This window comes from Sorex fumeus, unplaced genomic scaffold (genome assembly GCF_029834395.1).
Source record: "Sorex fumeus unplaced genomic scaffold, SorFum_2.1 ptg000042l, whole genome shotgun sequence".
In the NCBI taxonomy this organism is placed as follows: domain Eukaryota; kingdom Metazoa; phylum Chordata; class Mammalia; order Eulipotyphla; family Soricidae; genus Sorex; species Sorex fumeus.
The window spans coordinates 8979781-9006776 of record NW_026606099.1 but is presented as its reverse complement, the minus strand read 5'-3'; the positions used below and the strand labels follow the sequence as shown (position 1 = coordinate 9006776).

The following is a 26996-nucleotide window of genomic DNA, read 5'->3' as shown; positions in this document are numbered from 1 at the left end:
CGGAGTGCCCTAGGCACTGCTCACACAGAGGCCAACTGTGGATGTCACCAAAAAAAAAAAAAAAAAAAAAAAAAAAAAAAAAAAAAAAAAAAACCCAACACACCACAACTTTCTGTCAAAAGCCATAGTCTCTCTCTGGCTACGTTGGCAATTCTCCAGTTAGTTCAATACTTGAAGGCTGCAGCAGCATGCAAAAGAAATTTCATTTAAAAAAAAAGGTTAAGAAAGGTCTCCAGGAGATGGTGAGTTTTATTTTGTCTCGTCTGGGTAGGTTTGATTTGCTCTCGAATGTTCCAGGGTGGAGAGAGAGGAGAAAGCACAGGATGTAGAGATCTATTCGGTGTAATCGCCTTCGTTCTCATCTTCGCCATCCACAGAGAGAGCAGCATACTTGCTGGCGGAGCTGAACTTCTGGAACAGACAAGACTGGTCAATGAAGGCCTCAAGTCCTTTGTATCAAACGCTGAGACAGAATCTTAAATGCTTGGGCAAACTGTCCAGATCACATCTGTCTGCTGTGCTCAAAGGCATCACCCGTGGGGAGAAGGCTGGTAAAACACAGGTGCCCCGATCAAGCATGTCCTACTTTGGTCTTGAGAGGATTAGACCAGTGACATGCCGAAGGGAAGAAAGCTAGCCTACCTGTTATTTCAAAAAGCAGTCACGCTGTACTTCTAGTCATACTGAGTGCTGTCCCCAAAGTGAGTGAGTTCAATGGCAAAAAAAAATGAGGGCCCAAGGAGCCGGCTCAAAGCGTTGGAGAGCGTCCTTTGCATGCAGGAACTGCAGGCGGACCCCCGGAATGCATCAAACCGCAGGCTCCAGAGAAGCACTGTATGCCCCCCCACAGTAGAGAGAAGCTAAAGGCTGGGATGGGGCTCAGTGTTTTTGCTTTCACACGTGCTTCAAATACAGGAGGCCCTTGGGTCAATCCCCAGAGTGGACAAGGCCGGTTACTTACAGAGGCTGGATTTTCTTCAGGTTTCTTTGGCTCAGGTGCAGATCGGGAGTCTTGATCCTTCTTGCCATCTTTCCTGCAAAGATGCAAGCACAGATGACGCCAATGTCCATCAGTCACAGACAAACCTCTCCCTGCGCCCACAGTACGGGTGAGGCATGCAGTGGGCACCTCCAGGCGACATCCCGTGCTATTTGAACAACTGAGGATTTTACAATCTCAGAACTGTTAGCAGCCTCTACTGGTTGACTTTAGTTTGCTACCAGCCTGTTTGGCAATGCTGAAGAGAACCCAGAGTGTCTGTTTTCTTTGTTTTGGGGCCATAACTGGCTGCACTTGGGGATCAGTCCTGGGTTGGCTGGGAGCAAGGCAAGTGCCCAACCGGCTGTGTGATCTCTCCAGCCCGTGAACCAAACATTTCTTGTATTTACAGGGCCAGGGAGACAGCTCAAGGGGCCAGTGCATCTGCTTCCGTTTGGGAGGACCGGCCTGATTCCCAGCACGCCCTCTGCCCGATGTGGCCACTAACCAAACCAAACAGAACCAATCAAAACCTTCGCCTGAGGGTCAGAGGAAAGATGGGGAAAACACATACCTATCGGTCTCCTTCCAGTGGTCCTTGTGCCCTCCTTCTGCTGGACCTCGGCTGGAATTGCCACTTTGGCCTTTTGGGACGCTCACACCATCTACTTTATTATTTTCATCTGCTAGGGAGACAGAGAAGTAATTCAACGGCAAGTCAAGTAGCTCTGTCCTCTCCTCGCTTCCCCTTCTAACAAGAATATACTGTGCTCGAATACACGGCGGGAAATTAAACGTCCCCCATAGCCAGACTTCCTTCCTGAACCCTTCCTGTCCTGTCCTCTTTAGTACAGCACCCTGCCCCACCCCTCCCCATCCACTAGAAAGTTCCACCAGGGAGTGATACCATCATGAAAAGCAAGTGGAAACGAAGACGATGACGCTGTGTATGACCTTGGCCTTGCAGCTGGTGACATTTCTAATCTGGACCCAGCATGTTAATTTCCTTCCCCTGTCCCCTCCCAAGGCTCTACCCGGAAAGGGCAGGGAAGGGCAAGGCTCCAGGTTTCTTCCAGAGAAGCCACCCTGCCCTCTACTGGCAACAAGAGGCTGAGGGAGAAGAAACCTTCAACAGGAAAACCAGGGGAGCAAAACACACCCCTCTACAGGCTTTGGAAAAAATAAAAACAAAACCTGGGGCTGGATCGATAGCACAGCAGGTAGGGTGTTTGCCTTGCACGTGGCCGACCCGGGTTCAATCCCCAGCATCCCATATGGTCCCCTGAGCCCCGCCAAGAGGAATTTCTGAGTGCAGAGCCAGGAGTAACCCCTGTGCATTGCTGGGTGTGACCCAAAAAGCAAAACAAAAACAAAAACAACAACAACAAAACAAAAAAAACCCTCTAGAGCTGGAGCAATAGGACAGCAGGTAGGACGGTTGGGTTTGCGGCCGACCTGGGTTCGATCCCTGGCATCCCATGATTCCCCCAAGCACCGCCAGGAGGAATTCCTGAGTGCAGAGCCAGGAGAAATCCCTGAGCATTGCTGGGTGTGACACAAAAGAAAAAAACAACAACCCAAAAACCCTCTAAATGAGGGGCCAGAAATCTAGCAAGCAGTTAAGAAGTTTGTAAGGCTTGCACGTGGCTGACCTGGTCCAACCCTCAGCATCCCTGATGGTCTCCCAGTACTGCCAGAAGTTCGTTCCAGAGTGCAGAGCCCTGAGTAGCCCAACCCCCCCCACCCCCCCACCCCCGCAGGGAAAAGCCCACTCCACTGCTGCTTTGGTCTCACCTTTCCTTGCTGGTCCTTCTTCAGATGGCTGAGCCGGAACAACTTGACCCCCTCCACTAGAAAAAACAAACAGGCGATCACATTCACCAACTGCCTCGGGGAACATACAAGAAACTTACAATTGTTCTCAAAGAGCAGAAAACCAAAAGTACATTAGATGATTCTACGAAAAAGCCAGGAAAGCAGTTATTTGAACACTCATTGCGATACTCTTACTCTTAATACAAAGCCATTCTTTGGTTAGATTTTCCTACTTCATAGGCTCCAAGACAGAAGGGAGGAATAGGCCACCCCAACCCCCTGCTGCGCCAAATATGGCACAGGGATGCGGGATTCAGTGTTTTCTGATTTCTGCTTTCTGAGAGGACAGAGCTACTTGACTTGCCGTAATCAGAACAGCCGGAAAAGTCAAGTTCATAAGCTGCCCAAATTCCAGAAAATGAAACAACTGCCTCTCACGAACCAGTCTAGCATCATCCGGAATGGAAGCCAAGGCAGCACGTCTGTCTGGCCAACAAAGGACCCCCCCCCCACCCCCGGTCCCAACAGTGACGAGTCTCTGGCTAACCAACTGCTCGGACTCCACGCCGACTCACCTTGTCGGGGACTGCTGCTCTGGGTCTGAGCTCGGAGATCGAGCAGGAGGGTTAGAACTTCGCTTCACCCAAGCGTTCTCCTTTGGCGGAGGGGCTGGCATTACCTTTAGAGGCTGTTCAGGTTTGGGAGGTTTAGATGTTGGAGAGTGGCAATCTTCCTCCTTACTGACGCTTTCGTTTTCTAGAGATTTCTCACTCTCTCTCCTCCGTGCATCTGCGAATTCAGTGGAAAGGTAAATCACAGGAGAGACTCACTGCACGGTACGTCATTAGGATCTTAGCTATGGAAAATGGCCACATCCAAACGGACTATTTCTGTCCTGAGAGGGCGGGGAGGGGGAGAACCCCAAACTCAGAGTCACACACGCATGGCGGCAGGGGCTCTACTGCTGAGACCCATCCCTGGTCTAGCTTCCGGCTTTTGGTCATTATCTGTATTGCATGTACAGCCAGTTTTGGCTCTCAGGAGATATAACTACCCCCCAACTTGTGGCTTCCAAATATCCTACTGCGAAGCTATACTGCCTGCCAGAGAAAACGTAAGGACCCTTCAAGGATCGCTGTTCATCTTCGCCTCACGAAAAAGCTCCTCTACGGGGCTGAAGTGATAGTACAGCCGGTAGGGCATTTGCCTTGCACGCAGCCACCTGGGTTCGATTCCGGCACCCCATATGGTCCCCTGGGCACCACCAGGGGCAATTCCTGAGCGCAGAGCCAGGAGTAATCTCTGAGCAAACAACATTTTTGACACTGGCACCCCTTAATGTTCCCCAGCACTGCTCAGGAGTGATCCTAGAGAGCAGAGTCAGAGGCCCCGAAACAAAAACAAAAAGCCAAACCTGGAAACAACCAGATGAACGCATAAACTACGGCATATATACGTTACAGGGTACTAATGGGCTCTAAGATTAAGGTAAGATGAAACCAGGCAATTTGCTATACCAAAGTTAGCGGAAAGAAAAGAGACGGAGACAGACAGAATGCTATTTTCTGATATATGGGATATAAAGGCAACAGAAACCAGACTGGTCTTCAGAAGGAAACTTAGGGAGTCTCCGCATGGCGATACGGGCGGATACTGCGGAGGGAAGCGGACACTCTGGGCGAGGTCTAGGAGGACGTGGTGCTGGGCTGTGCATGGAACCCCATCATTAACGGAACTGTAAACAATGGTGACTAAGGGGGTGGGGTGGCTTGAGTTTGTGGTAAGGTGGGGCAAAACAAACCAAACTTCAGGGGGCAAAAACAGTCCAGGGGCTGGAGCAATAGCACAGCGGGGAGAGCGTTTGCCTTGCACGCAGCCGGCCAGGGTTCGACTCCCAGGCTCTCCGAGAGGGGTGGAGGAATCAAACCCGGCTTGACCGGGCTGAGTGCGCGCAAGGAAAATGCCCTACGCTGTAGCAAAGCGTGTAGGGCATCTGCCCTGCATGTGGTTGACCCGGGTTCAATTCCCAGCATCCCATATGGTCCCCTGAGCACCACCAGGAGTAATTCCAGAGGGTCGAGCCAGGAGTAACCCCTGTGCATTGACAGGTGTGACCCAAAAAGCAAAAAGAAGAAGAAACAGTATACTGGGGAAGGTGCTCACACACAGCCAGCCCTACTTCAATCCTCGGCTTCAAATATGGTCCCTGAGCAACTCTGGGTGTGGCTCCAAATGTATGAAGCAACCAACCTTCCTCCCCCAAACAAACCCGTGGGCTGATTTCTGTCACGTCCCTTCTGAAACGCCAATACAAAAACCAAAAATCAACCCAACAATAATATTCCTACTAAAGTAGAAAAAAGGCACTATGCCCTAGTTGTCTAAGAGGCCATTTGAGTGTGAATCATTTCCAGAAAACGACATACAACAGAGAGAGTGTGGGGTCAGGCCTTGCACGCGGTCAGCCCCGGCTCCACCCCCCAAACCTTGTGTCCAGTAAGTCTTCAACAACGGGAGCCCAAGGAATACTCGGCTTACTAAAAGCCGCCCCCTTCCCTAAAGAGAACCTACTCCACAATACTTAGAACGGCCAAAACTGGGTAAGATGATCACGATCAGCATAAACAAGACAAATGCCAGGGCAGGAGAGATGACGGAACCTGGGCTCACGCGTGCAGTTTGCTCTCCCAGCTTCCCCCTTCACAGAAGATTATTGAACCGTCTGGAGGTGGGGGTGGGGGGCAGACCCAGCTGTGCTTGGGGTTTACTCCTGACGGGCTCGGCGGATCATATGGGGTGCCAGGGATTGCAAATGGGTTAGCTGCATGCAAGTCAAATGCCCCCCAGTTACTCTGGCCCTGAGTCTCCTTTTGGCACTACTTCCAAAGCAGATCTGAAATTCAAGTTAATTAAAAAGTCATGAATGCAATACCCCAAAGTTCAAGCATCATTTGATTATGGATAGGTTTTAGAAAAAACAATAATGAATGATACCCACCCTGATCTGACTTACTTCTGCCAGATGTGGCTGAGGTTCCAGTCTGTGATGACTCACTTCCTGTCCTTGACCGTTCCCGTTCCTGAGTTTCTTCACTTCTCCAGCTTGGGTGTCTTGCACAAGAGATTTAACAAAATACAACATGTTTAGAACGGACCAATGCTGATTATTTTTTGTACAACCATTATTTATTAGCATCAACTAAGTAAGACATGATCTACAACACTGCTTTCGCCGATTAAAACTAATACAAGTTATTCAGAGCTGCCTAGTTTTCCAGAACACTGGTATAAGAGGTTCCTATTATATCAGATGCAAAGAACTCCTTTTAGTAAGAAGCACTTTTCTTTTTGGGCGGGCCAGGGTTGGGGTTGCTCAGCGACTATATGATGCTGGGAATTTGAATTGGGGTCAGCCACATTCAAGACACGGACGTTAACCCCTGTACTATGCTCCTGGTCAGGAACATTTTTATTAGACTTCAATAACATACACAAATGCAATGGCAAGTAAGTCATATCTTCGCCCGAAGTAGTATTTCTCTCTACCCAACACCCAGTACTTTGAAGGGAAGAAAATCCACTCACCTCTCCACAGTAGGAGATTCCATACCTAAAACAGGCGCTTGGCAATTTTTACTCCTTTGAGTTTGGGGGTATACCCAGTAAAGGTAAAAGGTAAAGGCCCTCCCACTGATCATCGATTTGCTCGGGCGGGCCCAGTAACGTCTCCATTGGAGACTTTGTTGTTACTGTGTTTGGCATATCGAATACGTCATGGGGAGCTTGCCAGGCTCTGCCGTGTGGGCGAGATACTCTTGGTAGCTTGCCGGGCTCTCCGAGAGGGGCGGAGGAATCGAACTCGGGTCGGCCGTGTTGGCTGCGTGCAAGGCAAACGCCCTACCTGCTGTGCTATTGCTCCAACCTCTTTGAGTTTGGGGGCATACCCAGTAGTATACCCCAAGTGCCCAGGGTTTTTTTTTTCTCCAAGTGTTGCTTGTGGATCAAAGCGTGAAAGGCTGGGTGTGAGGCAAGCATCTTAACCCCTGTGCTATCTCTGGCCACAGCTGTTTCCTTTCAATGCCAGGCAATCTTTATGAGGACAGACACAGGCACTCACTTGCTAATTCTCGCATGAGAGCCCCACCAATGTCGATTTGCTGCAGGCCGACCTACTAGGCTACCTCAAATAACCAGCCAGCTCTTCAGTGGGTGACACTGCCTCACACAGACCGCCTTCGGGTCCTGGCAGATGACCCTCCATGCGGCCCAGTGCCCACCAGCAAACGGACACACGGAAGCGCCCCCACCCCACGATGGAATGGGCTCACCGGTGGGACACCCGTAACGAAGACCACCTTACCGCTCCCGAGGCCGCCGCTCCAGCTTTGGCTCATCCAGCTGCCGCTGCAACTTCTCCTGCTCCTTCTGCAGCCGCTCTTCGACCTCTCGCTCTCTGGCAGCCGTGTCCACAGGCTTCGCCCCCCCGAAGATAGAGGCTGCGCGACTGGACTGGGAGGTGCTGGCAGAGGAATCGTCTTCCTTAGGAGTACTCCGGGGCTTCAGATTCAGCTTGGGTCTCTGGGGCGGACCTAAGTGAAATAAAACCCCAAGGATCAGTTTTCTAGTTCCCATTGCCGCCCATGATGCAGAGCACCGGCACCGAGGCCTATGTTGAAGACGGAAGATGGATGACCTGGAGAAGGTTCAGAGCCCACGAGAACGAGATCGCTTCTAATGCATACGGGCTACAGTATAAAGCTGATGGTGATTTATTGGGCAAAAAAAAGGGCACACAACACTGAATATATGAATGCACACTTCAAGCGAGACTGTTTTCCTGATTGAAGCTATTAGAACAATTCAAGATAAACCCAAGTTTCCCCAAGAATTATTTCCCAAAATCACATATTCTCAAAACCCCTTAGTTTATGACAGCTAAAAAGCAAGCCAAAATTCAACAAAGTTGCCAGAGACTTCATTCTTCGACACCACACCTAACTGCTGGCATCCCAAGCACAATGCTCGATCCCTGTAATGCCTTTCCATGTATTTCATTACCTATGCTACGTGGGCAGATTTACACATATTTACATAACTGTATTTTGGACTTTGGGCCATCCTGGCAGTACTCAAGCTGATTCCTGGCAGGCTTGAGGGGCTCACATAGGACGCTGGGGATTGAACCTGTACAGCCGTGTGCAATGAAAATGCCTATCTGCTATACTGTATCTCCAGCCCCTGGTTTTATTTTCTAAAACAGCCGAAAGTGATGAGACGTTTACCTGAGCTTCTAGTATTTAAAATTGTTTAGTTCAGGGGCTATAACCAGCAGTGCCGGGAGCGTGGGGTAGGGGACAATTCCTATCTTGTACAAGAAAAGACAATCTGAGATACTAGACTGATATGTTTGCTATCTGTGGGGCTGGGACAAAACCCAGGCCGCCTGCCTGCACAGTATATATTCAGGTCATTAAATTACTTTTTCTGCCCCATTTTGGTGAGTGGGCCTTTAGGGCAAACGTCTGATTGCAAGAAAAGTGTCTTGACCCCTGTACTGTTCCCCTGGACACAACGCTGTAATACAGAACCAGAAAGTTCAAAGGGCCAACAGCGTGTTTCTGCTTCCTCTCTGGGTTCTGAGTTCCATCTCTGGTAGACATGAAGCCCTGGGACTGCCAGTGGTAAATGCCCCCAGTGATGAGCTGGGTGTGGTCTCTAAACTAACACAACAACTACAGAGGAAACATTGTGGATCATATAACTTACTTTTTTTTAGGCAGAAATAGTAACCATTTACCACACTTAAAAAAATACCCCCCAGAGCCAACTACTGGTTATGAGGTATGCCTGTGAGTCTCATTTCCCTGGCTTGAAAAGTGGGGCTAATCTCACCTATTTAAGGGATAACCGGAACAAGACCCCTTCTTAAGAATGTTGAGCAAATAGATCTTCCTATTTTCTATTTAAAAAAAATTTTAACCAGAGAACCCCATATGGTAATGCAGATTCAAGTAGATGCTGGAACCTGAGTGACAGACAGGGCAGCAAGTAGGGCATTTGTCCTGCACATGGCCAACCTGGGTTCGATCCCTTACAGCCACTGAGCATGACCAGGAGTAATTCCTGAGAGCAGAAGCAGAAATAACCAGCGAGCACGGCCACCAGGTGTAGCCCCCAAAGCCAAAAATAAACCAAGAGAAGTAGACGCTGCTTTATTTTCACTGTCACGCGTGTCCAGTGCTCTTTCTACTATGCTACGCTGCATCCTCTCTAATGAGTAAAATCTGCCTCCACTCCAGGAATCTGAAACACTGGGTTTTGTTTTTGGACCACGCTTAGCAGTGCTCAGGGCTTATACCTGGCTCTGCACTCAGGGATCACACCTAATTTGTGACTGAGGGACTCAAGGATCCATACAGGGGGCTAGGGATTGAACCTGGGTCAGCCGTGTGCAAGATCAACACGCCGCCTGCTCTATTATCGAAATCTGAAACATTAAGCAAAATTCTCCAGCGCCCGGCTTCACTGACACTGGGAGACAGCTTACCTCTATCATCACGCCGGTAGTCATCCCGGGAGTAGTCATCCCTGGAGCCCCACGACCGATCGTCTCGTCTCTCGTATCTGTCTTCATAGCGGTCCCCACCCCCTCTGTAGTCATCATCCCTACGGTACCCACTACCAAAAGCTCTTCTGCCACTGCCAATCCTGGAATCGTAGCCTGCAAACACACGCCAAAGTATGGTTTATCATAGCGGAGAGGAAAAGAGGCAAGAAGACCCTCAAGAGAAGGCAATTTGTGCGATAACCACCTCTGTCGTAGTCTCTGCCGCCTCGGTCATCGTAGCGATCTCGGCCCCCGTAGCGATCCATATCCCGGCGTGGGCCATCCCGATACCCATCCCGGTAACCATCCCGGTATCGGTCTGAATCGTAACGGTCTCGATACTCTAGACAGAAGAGAGACAGAAAACATCATAGCAGAAGAAAAACACTCAAAAGAAGACTAATCTCTATTTTCAGTTTCTGGGCCACACTCTTGGTGGCGCTTGGGGGACTGAACCCGGGTCAGCCATATGCAGGGTAAGAATCTCACCCACTATACTATCACTCAGGTCCCCAAGAGAGAGTAATCTTTGTCATCTGTAGTCATCCTGAGAGTATTCATCCCTGGGGCTCCACGATCCATCACCTCATCTCTCGCACACACAGATTTGATGGTTCTAGTGTCCGGCTCCAGGTGCTTCTGCCAGCTCAGTGCTGCTTGGGGGAGCAGCACTGGGGACAGAACCTGGGGTCCTGCATGAAGAGCAGGAGCCTGGGCGCCAGCGCCATTTCCCGGACGCGCGATGCTGGCTGGAATACTTGTCTCTTGCTTAGTGACACAGACTGCTCAAAGTCACACAACAGAAACTATCACACGGGTTTGTGGTTGTCACTAGTTTCCCAGGTTTACTCACATTTTGAAATTTGGAGAAGTTGTTAGGATTCCCTCCAGAGCCCTAACAGGAATTATCATTTACCTATTTTTATAGCTTACATTTTAGTAACAATATAAACATTTAACTTTTTTTTGAACTATTATCCTGCATGCTAGAACACATTATAATAAGCAATACTCGACCATTTTTTTTTAACTCAACAGTATATTCTTCCCATCGTAAGAAATAAAGATAGGGACTGGAGAAATAATACAGTGGGTAGGGTGTTTGCCTTGCATGCATGCAGCTGACCTGAACTGGATTCCCTGCTGCAGAGCAAGGAGCAATCCCTGACCATCACCAGGTGTGACCCGAAAACAACAACAAAAGTTGAAAAGAAAAAAGATAGGGAGAAGGTACAAGAACATTCAGAGACCTGGGCTTAATCCCAGCACTACCAAACCACCACCACCACCACCACCACCAAACTAGGGCTGGACAGATAGCTCAGCAAGCTGGGGCAAAGACTATGGATGAGGACGGCTCAGATTTGCTCCCCGAGCAGAGCTGGGACCACCCAGACCACCACCAGGTATGGCACTCCCCAAAAGGCTCTAGAGGGAGCCAGAGCCATAGTACACTGGGCATTTGCCTTGCATACGGCTAACCTGGGTCTGATCCCCAGCATCCGCGATTCCCCCCAAACCACCAGAAGTGATGCCTGAGGGCAGAGCCAAAGAGTTCCAAGTCTTGAGCATCACTCGTGTGCCATAGACCAAAAAACCCAAACCAAAACAGCCCCATGAAACTGGGTCCGCCAGGAATGATCCCTGAGCACTACAGGTGAGGTCCTTGACCCCATGAGCTATTTTGGGTCACACCTGGTGATGCTCAGGGTATCTCCTGGCACTGCACTCAGGAATTATACTTGGTGGTGCTTGGAGACCATGAGGGATGCCAGGGATTGAACCCGAGTCTGCTGCGTCCAAAGCAAGCCCTACCCACTGTACCATCGCTCTGCCCCCCCGCAAGGGCATGGCTTGATTCCACCCCCCACTGATGTCCTTGGAGTTTATTAATGCAATTAGGCTTTGGCTATTATACTTAGCTCTAGTTGTCTAAGCCATAGAGCCATCTTCTGGGCCTAGCTTGTTGCAAGCTTCTTAACAGGGCTGTGAGAACTGCCACAGCAAACTCTGGTTTACTCCCCCACCGCCATCTTGCCGGCAGAGAAACAGTTCAGCGCCACATCTCCAACAGAGTATAATACCACTGAATCCTTCCAGGTAGAATGGTCCAGGCCGAGAACTCTGGGGCTTCCCAGAAAGCTGGTGGGCAAATTCACCTCCCCCCCACTAAAGGCACAGTAGCCTGCAGCTATACCCAACAACCTCTGATATCGAAAGAGCCCAGCTCCACAACTGGACCTCGGAAATGCCAAGAACTGTCCCAGATCTATAGCGCATGGACAGCCCAGCCAGCAGGATCACGGCAAGCTGCCGAGAAGCCCAAGCTCAACACGCCTGAAAGTAACACGAAAGGCTCAGCTAGCACCAACTAGCACTGGAGGTCCTTAAAGACTTGAGCCATATTGCTGTGAGATACAATGATCAAACTGACCCTCATTGACCCAAGATCTGAGAATTCCATTTGCCTTTGTGTTCTAACACAGTATGAAGTTGATTGTGCCGGCAAGGGGCCAGGCCGGGCACACTGGGAGGATGGGTGTTTAACTGATTTGTGGTTAACATTTAATGCCTGAAAACAACGTGGCAAATCACGGTGTTATTGGGCAGGGCAGCCGACCTCGCATTTGCTGCACAGGTGACTGAAGTCACAAAATCATCTTTTGGGCTCCCCAACTAGCGGCACTAGCTCTAGTTCAAAAACTTTGTAAGCATGTTTGGTTTCTTTATGCATAATTATCTCCAAGAAGAAGAAACATACGTTCTTCAGGCCATCTGTCAACCTCCTTTCTCGTATCACGTAAGACATTACCAAATGTTTTTCTGCACCCACTGATTTCTGTTTTGGGGTGACACTCAGGTGCTCAGGAGACCACTGGGCTGCCAGGGATGAAACACCCGTTGGCTGCAGGCACTCCAGCTCCCTCTGCGCTCGTTTTCCACCGACCAACGACCTTCAGCAATATGCTTGTCTTGTTACAGAACACACAGCAACTTGATGAATGAACTTACTATCTCCAAAGCTGTCGTCGCCTCTTCTAGGTGGGTAATCATCAAAGCTGTCTGTAGCGGGACGGGCCCTCCAGTCTGTGTCTGTCTTGTCAGAGTCCCGATTTCTATCTCGGCCAAAAGAGCGATCATCCCGATCTACAGATACACAAAAACGAAACAGAAACCGCCCCAAGTTAGCTCTTCAGTACTGACATGCACAGTATCCCCCTCCCCCCCAACACAACATCTCCACCACAGGCCTTCCAAGTTCCTTCTACTGCTCTGACCAGGATCTATCTCATTCTTTTGTGTAGGCCAGAAGCTTCCCAAAACACACCAATTAGGTTTTGCTTGTGTCCAGTACGCTCGAATCATCAGATTTTCCTTGACTGCTTTATTGTCAACATGACATTTTGGGCTGGATAACTAGCTCTTTTTATTCTCTTATTTTTTTGGTTACATCCAGTGATGCTCAGGGGTTACTCCTGGCTCTGCACTCAGGGAATTACTCCTGGTGGTGCTCGGGGGACCATGGGATGCCAGGGATTGAACCCGGGTCGGCCACCTGCAAGGCAAACAGCCACCCGCTGTCCTGGCCACGGGAAGGCTGTCCTATGCCACGGACCCTTTCAGTTCTCAGACACTGAAACATCGCTCAAACATTAAAATCATTCAGAGGGGCAAAATCTGTCATAGCTGAGAACTACTTTAAATTCAGATACAATCATCACTACTACAACAATTTTCTGAAAGAGCCATTTCTGATTTTGTCATCCTAGTACTATAACAAAAGCAGTCAAGTTTTTGTAACTGAATCAGAGCGAGACACAAAGTTGTAAGTTTTCCATGATTAAATTCCGAGTCCTTACCTAGTTTGAATACATATCCCTTCACCCGTGTCTCCTCCCGCCCCCACCAAGGTTCCCATTTCTTCCCCGCTCGCTCCCCACCAGCCTGCCTCTATGGCAGGCACTTGCCTCCACTTTCAGGCATTCTGGTTTGCTTTTGTGTAAAAAAAAAAAAAGAAAAAAAACCCCAAACCTACCTTTATCCTGTGCTTGATCAGCGACATCCACTCGAATTCTCCTGTTACCTAAAGACTGAGAGCACAGGACCGTATTAACCAACCTTTTGCCCCATTATGCACAAATCTCACGAGGTAACTATAGAGTTTTACTTGGAATAAATTACAAATTAGTCGGATGAGGCCTGGGGATATGGCTCAGCGGTACCGCGTTCGCCTTTTGTGCCGGAGACTGAATCCATTCCCCAGCACTGTCTCATACTGTGGACACCAGGGATCACACCATGCCTGGTGCTATTAAAAAGTGCTGCTTTCGGGGCTGGAGCGATAGCGCAGCGGGTGGGGCGTGTGCCTTGCACACAGCCATCCCGGGTTCGATTCCCAGCATCCCATATGGTCCTCTGAGCACCGCCAGGGGTAATTCCTGAGTGCGGAGCCAGGAGTAACCCCCTGTGCATTGCTAGGTGTGACCCAAAAGGCAAATAAATAAATAAATGAAATTTAAAAAAAGTGCTGCTCACTACGCTACAACAGCAATCAACAACCGTGTACACTTCTTGCCCCAGCCAGCCAACGTAGTGCAATTTCTTTCTTGGAAATTATCCCTAGTTCACATAAAGCAAGCGATCAGGTTGAGATCACCCATTATGAAGTGAAAAATACTTCAAGAGAATGATCCTCGCTTTTGGGCCATACCCTGCTACGCTCAGAGCTTACTCCTGCTGGAGCCGGGCGGGAGAACAGTGTGTGGTGCCTGGGACTGAATCTGCATCGGCTGCATGCAGGACCAGCGCCCTATCTGCCACACCAGCTCTCTGGTTCCAAGAGAGCGCGATTTTGATGTCAAGCGGAAAATCTGAATTGTAAAGTCATGCCATCGATGCTATTAGAAATTGCCTCAAGAGCAGAGGGGCAGTGCGTTTTCTGGACCTGAAGTTAAAATGAAAAACAAAAGCCTCTTTTGCTCTGCCCCCAGCTCCTCGTTTAAAAACTACGACTGCGACCTCGGCATCCCACACAGCCCCCACGAGGAATTCCTAAGTGCAGTCAGAAGTAACCCTCGAGGGCCACTGCCTGTGGCTCCAAATTACCAAAACCAAATAAAACAGATGCTGAAGTATCCTTTGCTAGGATTACCCCAAGAATCACTAAAGCACTAAAGTAACAAAGAACTACAATTGGGAATAACCCCCCCTGCCCCCCCCCCCCCCCCCGTACCAATAGTCAATAGTTCTCTCTAGGTATCTCTCACTAGTGTATCTGAACAGAAAACATATATGGGCAGAGTCTCGAGTAGTCGAGTAGCAGGACTGAAGACTCCCATGGAAGATTCTTTAAATGACATCCCAGTGAGAAGTACACCTGAACCCTCCTAAAAGGATCAGGGCCAGAGAGAGTAACAGCTAAGGCACTTCCTTTGCATGCAGGCAACACGGATTCAGTCACTGGCATCCCCGCATGCTCCCACCAGGAGTGAACCGAGGCAGGAGTAAGCCCTAATAACAGCTAGGTGTATGTAGTCCCCAAACTTTGTGCCCTATTCCCAAAGTACAAAGACATTTGGTACAAAAAAAAAAAAAAAAAAACCAAAGCACGAAACACCCACATTACCCAAATCACTGGAATTTACCCGAAACCCAATAACTTTTGGTAACTGCTCAACGTGACTTTGCTTAGCAAAGTCCACACTTAAGTGAACCAATGCACAGTTCCACTGTGACTTGGCACGAAGGATTCCTTCCACATTCCCCACCCAAGGTCCTTCCTGAAACACTTGGGTTGGTTTTACTTGCTGAGGTGAGGTGTGATTTGCTAGATGGTGAATTAAGTTGTTCAGTAATTCGGGGTTTCCTTTTATAAATACTGGAATGTTTGAAGCATCTACTAAGGGGACGAGAGAGTATGAGGGACTGGATGGGCTGCTTGTACTGTACCCAACCTGGGTTTGATCCCCGAGCATGGAACAAAGCAGAGGACAGCTGACTGTGAGCCCCAAGTGACACACAACAAACATTTGATAAACGTATCTGAAAGCTCTCACCTCTCCCGCTTCCCAACCATATTTTCTTTACCTCTTCATTGAGGCTCAGGGCACTGAGCAAGGAATCCAGGTCTTCAAACTCCGCGTAACCAAAACCTTTCAACCTCTCTGGATTGCCGAGCTCACGTGGCAAACGCACCGCACTGATCTGAAGGAGTAAACAAAAATATTTTCCTTTTAATTAATCATTAATTTTTGGATCACTGCAACCTACTGCAACATACCATGAATGTCTCTGAAGATCCCTAAGAAACTGATTATCTCCAAAGGAGATTCCACAGTTCCTGATTAAATCTCATCCATCTTTGAAGATATAGGGCCGGAGGGGCCAGAGCACAGTGGAGAGGGCGTTTGCCTTGCATGCAGCCAACCTGGTCCCATCCCTGACATCCAAATATGGTCCCCTGAGCACAGAGCCAGGAGTAACTCCTGAGCATTGCTGGGTGTGACCCAGTAAGTTAAAAAATAAAAATCATAAAGATATGGGGCTGGAGATAGCCCAGCAAGTAAGGGCACTTAAATCGCATGCAACTTAGGGTTAGTCCCTGGCATCCCACGTGGTTTCCTGAGCACAGACCAGAAGTGACCACTGGGCACTGCCAAGGGCGGCCCCAAAACGAAACAAAAGATACGAACGCATTCCATAAGAAAGACAAAAGCAAAGAAGTTCAGCGTTTCCTCATACCCGACTTTTGTCCTCCAGAGTCCTAGTAGCTTTTAGGGGTTTTCCAATGAAAAGCAGATGTCTCCGTTATCTTTCAGTTTTTAATGTGTAGCATCATTGGTTTTAATATGTATTTCTAATTACTTTTTTGAAGTGTCAGGGTTTGGATCCCTGGACCTTAACCATCTGGAGCAAATTACTAAATTACACTCCTGGCCCATTCTTCTTCCAATTTTTGGGTGGGGAGGGGGAGGTCCCCCATACTCAATGGTGCTCAGGAACTCACGTGGGGTGAGAGACCAGAACCAGGGCTCAGGGGCTGGAGCAATAGCACCGCGGGGAGGGCCTCTGCCTTGCACGCAGCCAGCCAACCCAGGTTCGATTCCCAGAATCCCATAGGGTCCCCTGAGCACCGCCAGGGCAATTCCAGAGTGCAGAGCCAGGAGGAACCCCTGTGCATCGCCGGGTGTGACCCAAGAGACAAACAAAACAAAACCAGGGCTCACCCAGAGGATGAAACGTGTGAGGATAAAGAATCTGCTTTGCATGCAGCTGATCCCTGGCGCCATGTAAGTTACCCAGCCCTGTCAGAAGCAATCCCTGAGCACTGCTTAAAGACTGAGGTCCTTCCCTTTGCCAGGACTCACACATGCAAAGACTGGGGCTGGAGATACCTGAAGTGGCGGAGTACACGTTTATCATGGACAAAACCTGAAGTTCAACCCCCGCCACCAACACCAAAGCAAAAACACCGACAAAATTTGGTGAGTAGTCAGAGAACAGTCTAAGGAAGGGCTTCCAAGCAACACTGACGGGAGTTGAGGTCACTCCTAGTGATGTGTCAACTGGATCCGATAGAGTTCAATGCTTGGGCCCAGGGGTACTCGGCAATTAAACCCAGGGACATCTGGACTTGGGAAGTACGGCGAAAAATGATATTCACAGGTATAGAGGCAACATTCACATGGTGATGTGTCCTGCATGATGGGGCGGCAGCAAGGAGGCACTGTGGGGGCTATCCCCTGCAGTAATTTATGACGTGCGAGATCAAGGCCTCTTGACATCTATCACTATCCCGTGGGATAGCACCTCAAGGCTTTTTAATTTGGGGGCGACAACCAGCCGAGTTCAAGGGAGCGGATGTGGTGGATGGAACGAACCAGGGTCTACTGTGCTCAAGGCAAGTGCCTTGCCTATTGTGCTATCTATCTGGCTCTGCACTGGTAAGTTTTTTAAAGGACCAGAGACTAGTTTACTGGAGGACATGCCTTGCTTGTAGGAGACACCTGGCACCAGAAGCTCTTCTAATCTGTCCCCCACCCTCCCCGGCTCTGGCCCACCCCCAGAGTTAAGTATTTTAATGAGTGTTGAATTCTTGAGACTTTTTCTATACCAAGAAGGTGTTATTAACGCTGCTAAATTTGATCGGCAATGGGTAAGAACAAAAGGCCTAAATTTACCACTTTATCAATTATGTATCTCTTCTTTCTATGTCTAGACAGAACTGCAGAATCTTCCAGAGATAGGTATTACCAAGATACCAACAAGCACAACTTGTTAACGGCAGGACCTCTATACACTTACATTCAATCCTCTAAAGAATTCTTTGATGGACTCTTCTGTCACATCGTAGGGTAAGTTCCCCAGAAAAGCCGTGTAGGGTGGAGACCTGGGAAGACGGCTCCGGTCGATATTGGGTTCCCGAGCAGCCCGTGGAGCAGTGGGCAGGATGGAACGGTCGATTGGAGGCGCCCTGTACACGTCGTCGTCGTTACTGTGCCAAGTAGTTGAAACTGAAAAAGCAGTCAAGGATGTAAGCGATTGCAGGAAGCTTCCATTACTGTTGCTACAGCATGTACAGAATAAGAGGATGCATGCGACTTGTTAAGTATAAAGAGATGAAAAAGAAAGTCTAGCCAGAAATAGTCAGAAATGGTACTTTAGGTCTTAACATTTATGCAAAGTATAACCTGCATGACTTTTATTATTATTCATTTTTTTGGGGGGTGGGGGGGAAGGGTGGTGGTAGGGGGTTAGGCATCGGGCCACACTAGCAGTGCTCAGGACCATATGGGATGCTGGGAATCCACCTGGGCTGGCCGTGTGCAGGACTAGTGCCCTACCACTGTACTACTGCTCTGACCTGACATATAATTTTTTTAAATGAAAATGTCATAAATCCTATAATTAACTTTAAGTCAGTGTCTAAAATTAAAAGAAAAAGGGGGGATTAGAGCAACAGTACAGCAGGTAGGGCACTTGCCTTTTAAGACTGATTCCTGAGTACAGTCAAGAGCACAGCCCAGTGTGACCCACCCTCTCCCGGGAAAAAAAAAAGGAAAAGAAATACGGGTCACAAAAGAGCATTCTTCAGAAAGTAATAAAAGATGAACGTTGGGGGGAGGGGGGTCTGGAGAGATTACAGTACAGTGGGTAGGGCCATTCCTGAACACTGCCAGGAATGAAGAGTCAGGAGTAATCCGTGAGCATCGCTTGGGTGTGGCCCATAAAAAAAGGATGGCTGGTAACATTTGTCTTACCTAACAGAGTTCTGCTGTTCTGAGCTACTACTAACATCCTAAAGATATACAGCCCCAATGTCTCTTCTGTACTTTCTTACCATAAAACACCTTATCTGTTGCATTATCTTTGGTTCTTTTCTTTTTCTGTGCTTTTCTTGGGTCACTCCATCGCTCTGCACTCAGGAATTACCCCCTGGCGGTGCTCAGGGGACCACATGGGATGCTGGGAACCGAACCTGGGTCGGCCGCGAACCTGGGTCGGCCGCGTGCAAGGCAAATGCCCTCCCTGCTGTGCTATTGCTCCAGCCCCATCTCTGGTTCTTTTCAACCCATTTCATTCCCACAAGGAAACCCTGACATCACATTAACAGCTCCTAAAATGAATGAGTTCTCCGCTTTGTACAAATGGCTTATACACGACACTATGAAACTGCTTCATGAGGACACTTTAGGATTTTAGTCCTAAATGGAGATAATCTAGTGCTTTTCAAATGAAGAAAAGGAGGCTAGTACCTGAAGGAAAGTGTGTAAGTCAGACTAACATAGGGCTGTGTTCAGGAGGCCAGTAAGTGATGCTGGGGAATGTATTCAAAGGGAAGAGAACGGGGGCCAGTGCACGGTATGAGAGTTAGGGTGTCCGCCTTGCACAGGGCGACCAGGGTTCCTTCCCCAGCATCCCATATGACCCCGAGCCCCGTGAACACCGCCGGGACTGATTCCTGAGGGAAGAGCCGAAGGACCCAAGGTGTGCCCTCCCCTACAAATGAAAAATTTCAGGTTCTACAAATGAGGATGTTGATTTTAAATCCTAAGTGTGAAATATTATTACGGAATAGGATTTGTAGAGAGGAAACACCAAAAATTCCCCAAGGGAAAATGAGAAAAATTACCATCTCCTTCCAGGTCGTCGGTTTCATCAGCCCAGCTGACTGGTTTGGGGACATAGGTACTTCCTCCACCAGTACCGCCATCCTCGGCCAGAAAGTCTGTTAGGGAGATAGTCTTTCCCTTCTTATTCTTCTTTTTTGCTGTTTTAAAAAGGCAAAGGGAAAGATTAGTCATAATCACTCAAATATTTACCATATCGAACATTTTAGTAAATATAAAAAACATCAAAAAGAATTGAATTATGGCACATTTATACAAAGGATCACTATGCGGAAACACAAAAGGAAAATACAATGGGAAATAAAAATTAAAAATTTGCAGAATATTTATTATGCAAATCCCTTGGTTTACAGTAGATTCTATCCATATCCTGAACAACATTCTGTGACATTTTTGGGAGTCTGATAGCTATTAAAATAACCAGAGGTAGGAACCATTACTGTCAATTTATAGAGAAGGAAACTAAGTTTAAAGACTTAAATGAGACTTTAAGTTTGAGAGGTCTATGACTATGCTAAGCAGGACTAGAACTGAACTTAGGATTCTGAACACCAAACCCTGAGGCTCTTCCTAAGGAAGAAACCCAGCCTCAAAGCAACTTTTACACTATTTCTGGGGCGATTTATTGCATCCATGGAAAAATGTACCATCATTTGCAAAGTGTTCAAATGGTCAGACTTTATGGGGCCAGAGACAGAATACTGAGGGCAGGGTGCTTGCCTTGCACACAGCCAACCCAGGTTCGATCCCTCGGCACTGCACATGGTCCCCTGAGGCTGGTCAGGAGTGGTCCCTGAGCACTGGGTGTGGCCCCCAAACAAAAGAAATGCAAATGGTCAGATTTTATGCACAGCTGATCTAATCTCTTCACACCTATCTTAATGTAACATCGTTGAGATTTGGTACTAAAGGGACCAACACTTCCAACTGTTTGTGGTTACAAAATCCTTAGGAATCTCCAATTAGCAGACTAACCTTGGTTCTTTAACTATCTAGTCCTCAGAACTTCTGAGATGGCACCAAGCAGCAGCTAAGCAGAAGAGCAGAAAGGACTAATTGCCTTCTAGAACTGGCCCCTGAGAGCAGCCACTACATAAGGAAAAAGTCAAGCAGCTTTGTTGAAATATCATTTTCACAGCTTTTATAATCCTGAGTTGCTCCTCCATGTTCCAATTCTCATTTAACTTTCAATCCAAGAGGACTAAGAATCTGGAACTCGATGCACTGTTTAATTCGAGGTTGCTCTCAGTTGGTACCTGCCTTTCTCTTAAAATCCAACTTTCAGGAAATGAAGATGACCTGTTTGCTATGAATGTTATGGACAGCCTTCTGGACACAATATGCACCTGACGTATTATGGTCTCAATGTGCAAATCAGATGAATTTGGCTGCAATAATACAGAGAAAAAATGGCCGTGAATGCGAAGTTTCCACACCTTTCTCAAGCGACTTAAAACTAATCCTGCTCCCAACGTTATCAGTCACGACCAACCAGGTTCTATTTGGGCCTTATTCTATGCTTTGAAAAAAAGGTGACGCAGACTTTAGAATAGCGCCCCTAATTTCCCATGGCTTAGGGAAATCCAATAATCTTTAAAAGATACAGGACACTTATAATTAGGTTTTACTCCTTTTTTTTTTTTTCGCTTTTTGGGTCACACCGGCGATGCACAGGGATTACTCCAGGCTCTGCACTCAGGAATTACCCCTGGTGGGGCTCAGGGGACCCTATGGGATGCTGGGAATTGAACCCGGGTCGGCCGCGTGCAAGGCAAATGCCCTACCCGCTGTGCTAGTGCTCCAGTCCCAGGTTTGAATTTTTCATCTCAAGAGTAGCATGCTGCTACCTGAAGATCCTGACTTCGGGCGGGAGAGTCAGCTCACATGCTTGCAAGCAGGAGGCCCAGGACCCAGCCCCAGCACAAGGTCACCCTAGCACCAAGGTAGAAACAGACGCCCAACGCACCCCCCCCCCCCCAACAAGGACAAAAAGAAACGATCCTCACTCCTATGGGTCTTAGTCAAGTACCATCAAATATTATCTACCTATTTACTCATCTGATGCCTACCACCACCAGCAGACTCTGAAACCAACCCGCCCTTTGCTCTGATTGTGGCTTAAGATCAGGGTTTCTCAACTCTCACCCCTTGACTCTCCCGTAAGGCTATTTGAGATTTCAAAATGATAAACTTCATGACCGAAAACACTAAGCTACTAAGTCTACTCGCCATTAGGCGTCTTTCCCATCTTCTCCCCTGCCCCCCCCCCCCCCCCCCCCCCCCGCCGGTGTCAGCAGCTTCTCTCCTCTAAAATCTGCAAATGGTGCTGGCAGGTCACACACAGCTGTGTGAAGGGCGCTTGCCTTGCACGGGACTTTTGGGCCCCCCACCCCACATGGCCTCCTTCGCACTGCCAGGAGCAATTCCTGAGAGCAAAGCAGGAGTGACCCCTGAGACTGCTGGGTGTGCCTCCCCCACCCAAAACCATCTGACAAGTTCTCCTACTCATAGGCGTTCCTTTACAACTAGCAGCACAGAGTCAGCCACAACAGAAGCAGACGATTTAAAGGGAGCCAGTCCTACGGAGGACAGCAGCAATGCCGGAACGGGCTTAATGTCCGCTCCACTACTTCCAGTCATTCAGAAACAGTATCACTCGAAGCCTCTGTTCCTTTAACCCTGCAGTATTTCAGCCCATTACACGCTTGTACCTCAACATCTTCTCTTGGTAGGCAAAGCACAGCTCAATGCTTTCCTATCACAGAGACAGAACTGGCCAACCCTTCACTTTCCTTGAAACTGTAAATTGGCTAAAACGGTTTAATCAACCACACCTCACAGAACACGTCCTTGCCAGATTACGTGAGACAATTATTGTGGGCTTCTCAATAAACAGGGCTTACAACGAGAGATTTAAGGCTCCCCTTCCACCCCAAGACAACTAATCAGCTTACGATTGATTTCCGTAACCAGACATTTTAGGCCGGTAATTCTTTATTATGGGGTCTGTCCTTTCTGGTCTCTGCTGATCTAGATGCCAGCAGTGAGCCTCTCACCCCACACACCAAAAATGCACGTAAAAAACACTTCCTGTGCTGTCAGAATGCTATTACTCAATTTTATTACTAATAAAAGAACAGGCAGGTATCGGGGTGACAAACTTTATAGCTGGCTGCTAATTAACTCCAAGACATTATATACCTTCAAGCACTAGTAAACCTTAATTCTTGTATGGCAGAATCCCACTTCACCCAGTATACTTGTATCTCTTATTTAGGAAGGGCAATTTATGTGGCTCAATACTGAGGTGAAGTCAATCTTAAGCTTCGTAATTTCAGATCTTGCCAGATTAGGCCCATTTTACGGGTTTATCAACTCTTCAGGATATTTTACTGGCGCTGGAGAGGTGCTTGTCTTGTACGTGGCCAACCTGGGTTTGATCCCCTGGCACCCCCTATCTGTTTCAGCTAGAACAGGGTAAGCCAACTCATAAAACTAGACATGCATGGATTTGTCAATTAAAAAAAAAAAGAGTATGCATATATCCTACAACACAGATTGAACCCTGGAAACACGATGATACGTGAAAGAAGCTGGTGATGAAAGCCCATGCATAGAATAGTCCATTTATATGAACTGCTCAGACTGGGGCTGGAGCGATAGCACAGCAGGTAGGGCGTTCGCCTTACAAGCGGCCAACATGGCCGACCCGAGTTCGATTCCTCCGCCCCTCTCGGAGAGCCCGGCAAGCTACCGAGAGTATTCGATATGCCAGACACAGTAACAACAAAGTCTCCAATGGAGACGTTACTGGGCCCGCTCGAGCAAATCGACGATCAACGGGAGGGCCTTTACTTTTTTTACTGCTCAGACTGGGTAAAAAACAGAAGTTGAAGAGGAGAAAAGGATGCCAATGGGTGAAGTTTCATTTTGGGATGCGCCAGTCTGTTCAGAAATAAAAACTATTCAGCAATTAATAAGTATCTCCTTAAACAAGACTGTGTAAATGCATTCAACCTACCCATTTAATAGAGCGCTTAAAACTGGACTAGTTGTAATGCTGTTAAGTCGGCCATAAAAATAAAACCTGTATTTTATTAAGTGTGTGGGCAGGTATCCTCCAAGCAGTGCAGTGCTTAGGGGTGCTCAAACCCAGGCCAGGTCCATGAAAGGACTCGTGGCCCCGCTACTCCCTCTCTGGACCCACACCTGTATTTGATGCAACGCATCGCCGTGTTGAGAAGACTCATCTTCATTCTGCCACACACTTCAGACAAATGCGAAAAAGGCTGCCAAGACCCACACAACTGCACCTGCTCCCACCTGTTTTCAGTTATGTGACTTCTTTGCTCTTCTATGTCTAACTTCATTTTAACACAAGCTGAGGAATATGCCACTATGCCTTTCTCTTACACTCACCCTGATCATCTACACCAGCGAACTATTAGACAAAAACCCGGAGCTTTAAAAAAGAGCTATAAAAATTCAAGAATAATCTGGCTGGATGTCGATCAGTACCAAGTACCCCGTGGACAACCCCTAGCACCAAAAGCAAACAACCTGCTTTGAACTTTTTCCTGGAAGTGGGGCCATAGGAAACAAATACCAATCTAAGACACTGACGTCCACGTGTGTTCCTGTATATGTACATGCAGAGTTAATTACAAACACACAGAAAAAAAAAGTGAACTGTTGAAGTGAACTGCTTCCTTCAAAACCAGGAAGAGAACTCTAGGATTCTGAGATTGAATGTAATGTAGCATTTTCCATCTCAAATCATACACAATTGTACCTCAAATCTTTAAAAAATGCGTAATACCTTTTAGGTAATATTTAGAAATTCCATGTCTTACTTTACTCTCTAGATTCGTACTTTAATGACAACGGAAACTTTTGTTAAGGTAAACCACCACTGGGAACCAGACTTTCCCTCCATAAATGTCACTCACACGGAACACCAATTTTGGGGGGCCACAGCCAGCTCTGTGCCTGGACGTCGCTTTCAATGGTGCTCAGGGAACCAAGCAGTGTCAGTGCCAGGGATCCAACCTGCACGTCCAATATGCAAAAATATGCTCAAAGTCCACTGACTTTGCCGGGTGCTCTGATGGCATTTTAAAAAGTGCTACACAAACGGAAGGTTGGGTATTGAGTGCACTTAATTTCCAACTTTAGAGCATTTAAATGTAAAAAAACGCTCATCTGCACCAAACACTGATTTCCTGAAGTCAAAGAGCAGATTCAGTAGTCAATGCTGGGTCATTTGTTCTTGAAGGTCAGTAACTATCTGATATGGTACTGTCGCAAATGAAAAAACAAAAAATCCATCTAATAAAGGTCTATGAAAAAATTTAAATGTATCGCTACCCAAAAAAGTGTATACGTACATAAACGTAGGATCAATTTTCAGCACGACAAGGCATCAAGGAAGTATATGGAAAACAACTGTTTCCTTCACTACAACACCATTTGGGAATATTGGTCAAAGACTGGAAAAGATTCCAAGTGGAAAAAGGAAGATGATAAATCCCCCAAACTCATCAGCTGGAACCCGGTGCTCACAATACCGTAGTTCTGTTAACCTTATACATACCCACAAGTGAAAAAGACAGAACATGTTCCAGGAGACCCAACCGCGTAGAGAAAGTACTAGTACAAAAGTCCCCATCACTAAACAGACCCTGTAGTCAGTCTGGATTTCATGCTGGACTGTGAAAAGCAGATCAGGAACATTCCTAACACCTAGGGGGCAGGAGCGACAGTACTGCAGGTAGGGTGCTTGCCTTGCAGGTGGCAGACCAGGGCTGGATCTCTGGCACCCATATGGTGCCTTGGAACCAGGCAACGTGTAGCCCCCGAACAAAACAGAAACCCCAAACTCTTTTTTACACCAAATTCTACAGGCACTCTGGAAAAAGCGAACGTAAGGCACTCATTAGCCAGCCCAGGCCCACAAGAACTGTGTGAGATGGAGCTTTTGCTCAGCATCCCATCACAACCACACGCCATCCAGTTATCTCTACTCTGCACGGATCAAAGATTTCGAGCCTGCGTTGGCACTTGCAAGCGGCCTGACGCTGAATGAAAAATCCCAAGCATGAAATTTTGAAATCCAGATGACGGAGACGGTCGGGAGTGCTACCACATGCCCGCACGATCCTACCAGAGTTCACGGGGACACTCTCGCTTGGGTGCTCTAAGTCAAAAGTGCACCCCCGATCGAATGCACCTCGATTCCCGCTGCCTTCTCCAAAGAGACACGTAACCCTTTTGTCTCTGGGAGGACACAGGACAACAACAACAAAAAAAGGTCGGTAGGGATACGCGTGCAGGGAGAGCAGCGGTGCAACCAATGTTTTGCACAACGGTTCGCTTGGGCTCTGTCAAAAATAATGATAATAAAAATAAAAAAACTCATGCCCCCAACGAGGACCACAACCGCCACCCAACACGCGGAGCCTCGAGCTAAGGCCGATTCTCGAGGCTTCCCAGTGCCGAGCAGTTGTGCAACGATCGAAATCAAACAAAGCGCAGCCCCATCGCTGGGGCTCCCCAAACGGAAGCTGTCACGAGATCGGGCCTCGGTCCCCGTTGCCGGTGCATATGCAAATGCACATTGTTGTTATTGCTCTGATTATTTTTCGGCCCGTGCCTGGCACTCGGCGGTGGCTCGGCGCAAGGGGTGCTCAGGGGGACCGAGGAGCCGGGACCCCAAAAGCGGCCCGAGAACCGCGGTCTCCACCTGGCTTCCTCCCGGACACGTGGGCGCCGCCACCCCGGGCGCCCCACCCCCACCGCGCTCGGGCGGCCCCGGCCCGCGCCCCGCGCCCGCACGGGGGCCCCGGGCCACGCTTCCGGCGGGGAGGGCGCAGGAAGGCGCCGCGGGCCCTCCCGGTCGCGGGGCTCCCGGCGCGGGCTCCGGAGGGGCCGCGGTGGCCGGGCCGGGCCGGGCGCTCCCGCGCACGCGCGCCGCGCCGCGCCCGCCGCCCGCGTTCTACCCGCCCCCCCACCCCGCAACGGCCTCGCGCCCCGCAGCCCCGCGCCCGCCCGCCCGCCCGCGCGCCAACCGCCTCCCGCCTCCGTCCACGCGGGCGCGGAGCCCCGCGTCTCCCCCGCGCCGGGCCGCGCCGCGCCGGGCCGGGCCCGAGGTGCGGGGGGAGGGGGCGCGGACGCCCGCCCTCCCCTCCCCCCGCGCCCCGCGGCGCCGGCCCGGCCCGGCCGCGACCCCCGCGGCCCGAGGGGCAAGCGCGGCCGCCCGCGCCCCGGCGCCGGGGGCCCGGCCGATCCGGCCCGCAGGCCCGCCCCGGAGCCCGGCCCGGCCCGCGCTCGGCCGCTCACTCACCTGAGGCCGCCATGTTGGGAGAGGGAGCGAGAACGCAAAGGACCCGGATGCGGCGGTCACGTGACTCGAGCGGGCGCGCCGGGCGGGGGGAGGCCGGCCGGGGGCGGGGCGGCGCCGCGCCGG

The 26996-nt window shown here is 49.1% G+C and overlaps 2 protein-coding genes across 5 annotated transcripts in view; both read right to left on the bottom strand.

The window, feature by feature from the left end:
• TNS2 (tensin 2) overlaps nucleotides 1–26996 on the bottom strand; it is a 280320-nt gene that overhangs the window by 21541 nt on the left and 231783 nt on the right. The gene's annotated exons all lie outside the window — the stretch shown is intronic.
• Nucleotides 232–26961, bottom strand: EIF4B (eukaryotic translation initiation factor 4B). 4 transcript variants are annotated; one of them, XM_056120241.1, is made up of 15 exons: nucleotides 26874–26961; nucleotides 19534–19671; nucleotides 17706–17914; nucleotides 15489–15605; nucleotides 13438–13492; nucleotides 12414–12548; nucleotides 9607–9744; nucleotides 9342–9515; nucleotides 7155–7383; nucleotides 5793–5905; nucleotides 3370–3583; nucleotides 2774–2829; nucleotides 1554–1665; nucleotides 962–1034; nucleotides 232–411 (listed from the first exon to the last, which is right to left on the bottom strand). In XM_056120241.1, exons 1-15 carry the CDS (start codon nucleotides 26884–26886, stop codon nucleotides 334–336), a joined length of 1854 nt encoding a protein of 617 aa, XP_055976216.1. In that variant the 5' UTR covers nucleotides 26887–26961; the 3' UTR covers nucleotides 232–333. The 4 variants fall into 4 exon arrangements, with proteins under 4 accessions (XP_055976216.1, XP_055976217.1, XP_055976218.1 ...); XM_056120242.1 differs by having other exon boundaries at nucleotides 1554–1662; XM_056120243.1 differs by having other exon boundaries at nucleotides 5808–5905.

Excerpts from the sequence above, each read along its gene's own strand:
- EIF4B (XM_056120241.1), bottom strand. Across the intron at positions 3,584-5,792 it reads CAGAAGTAAGTCAGATCAGG|ATGCACGGAGGAGAGAGAGT; the intron begins GTGGGTATCATT and ends CTGAATTCGCAG. Across the intron at positions 1,666-2,773 it reads AGAAGGACCAGCAAGGAAAG|CAGATGAAAATAATAAAGTA; the intron begins GTGAGACCAAAG and ends CTGTCTCCCTAG.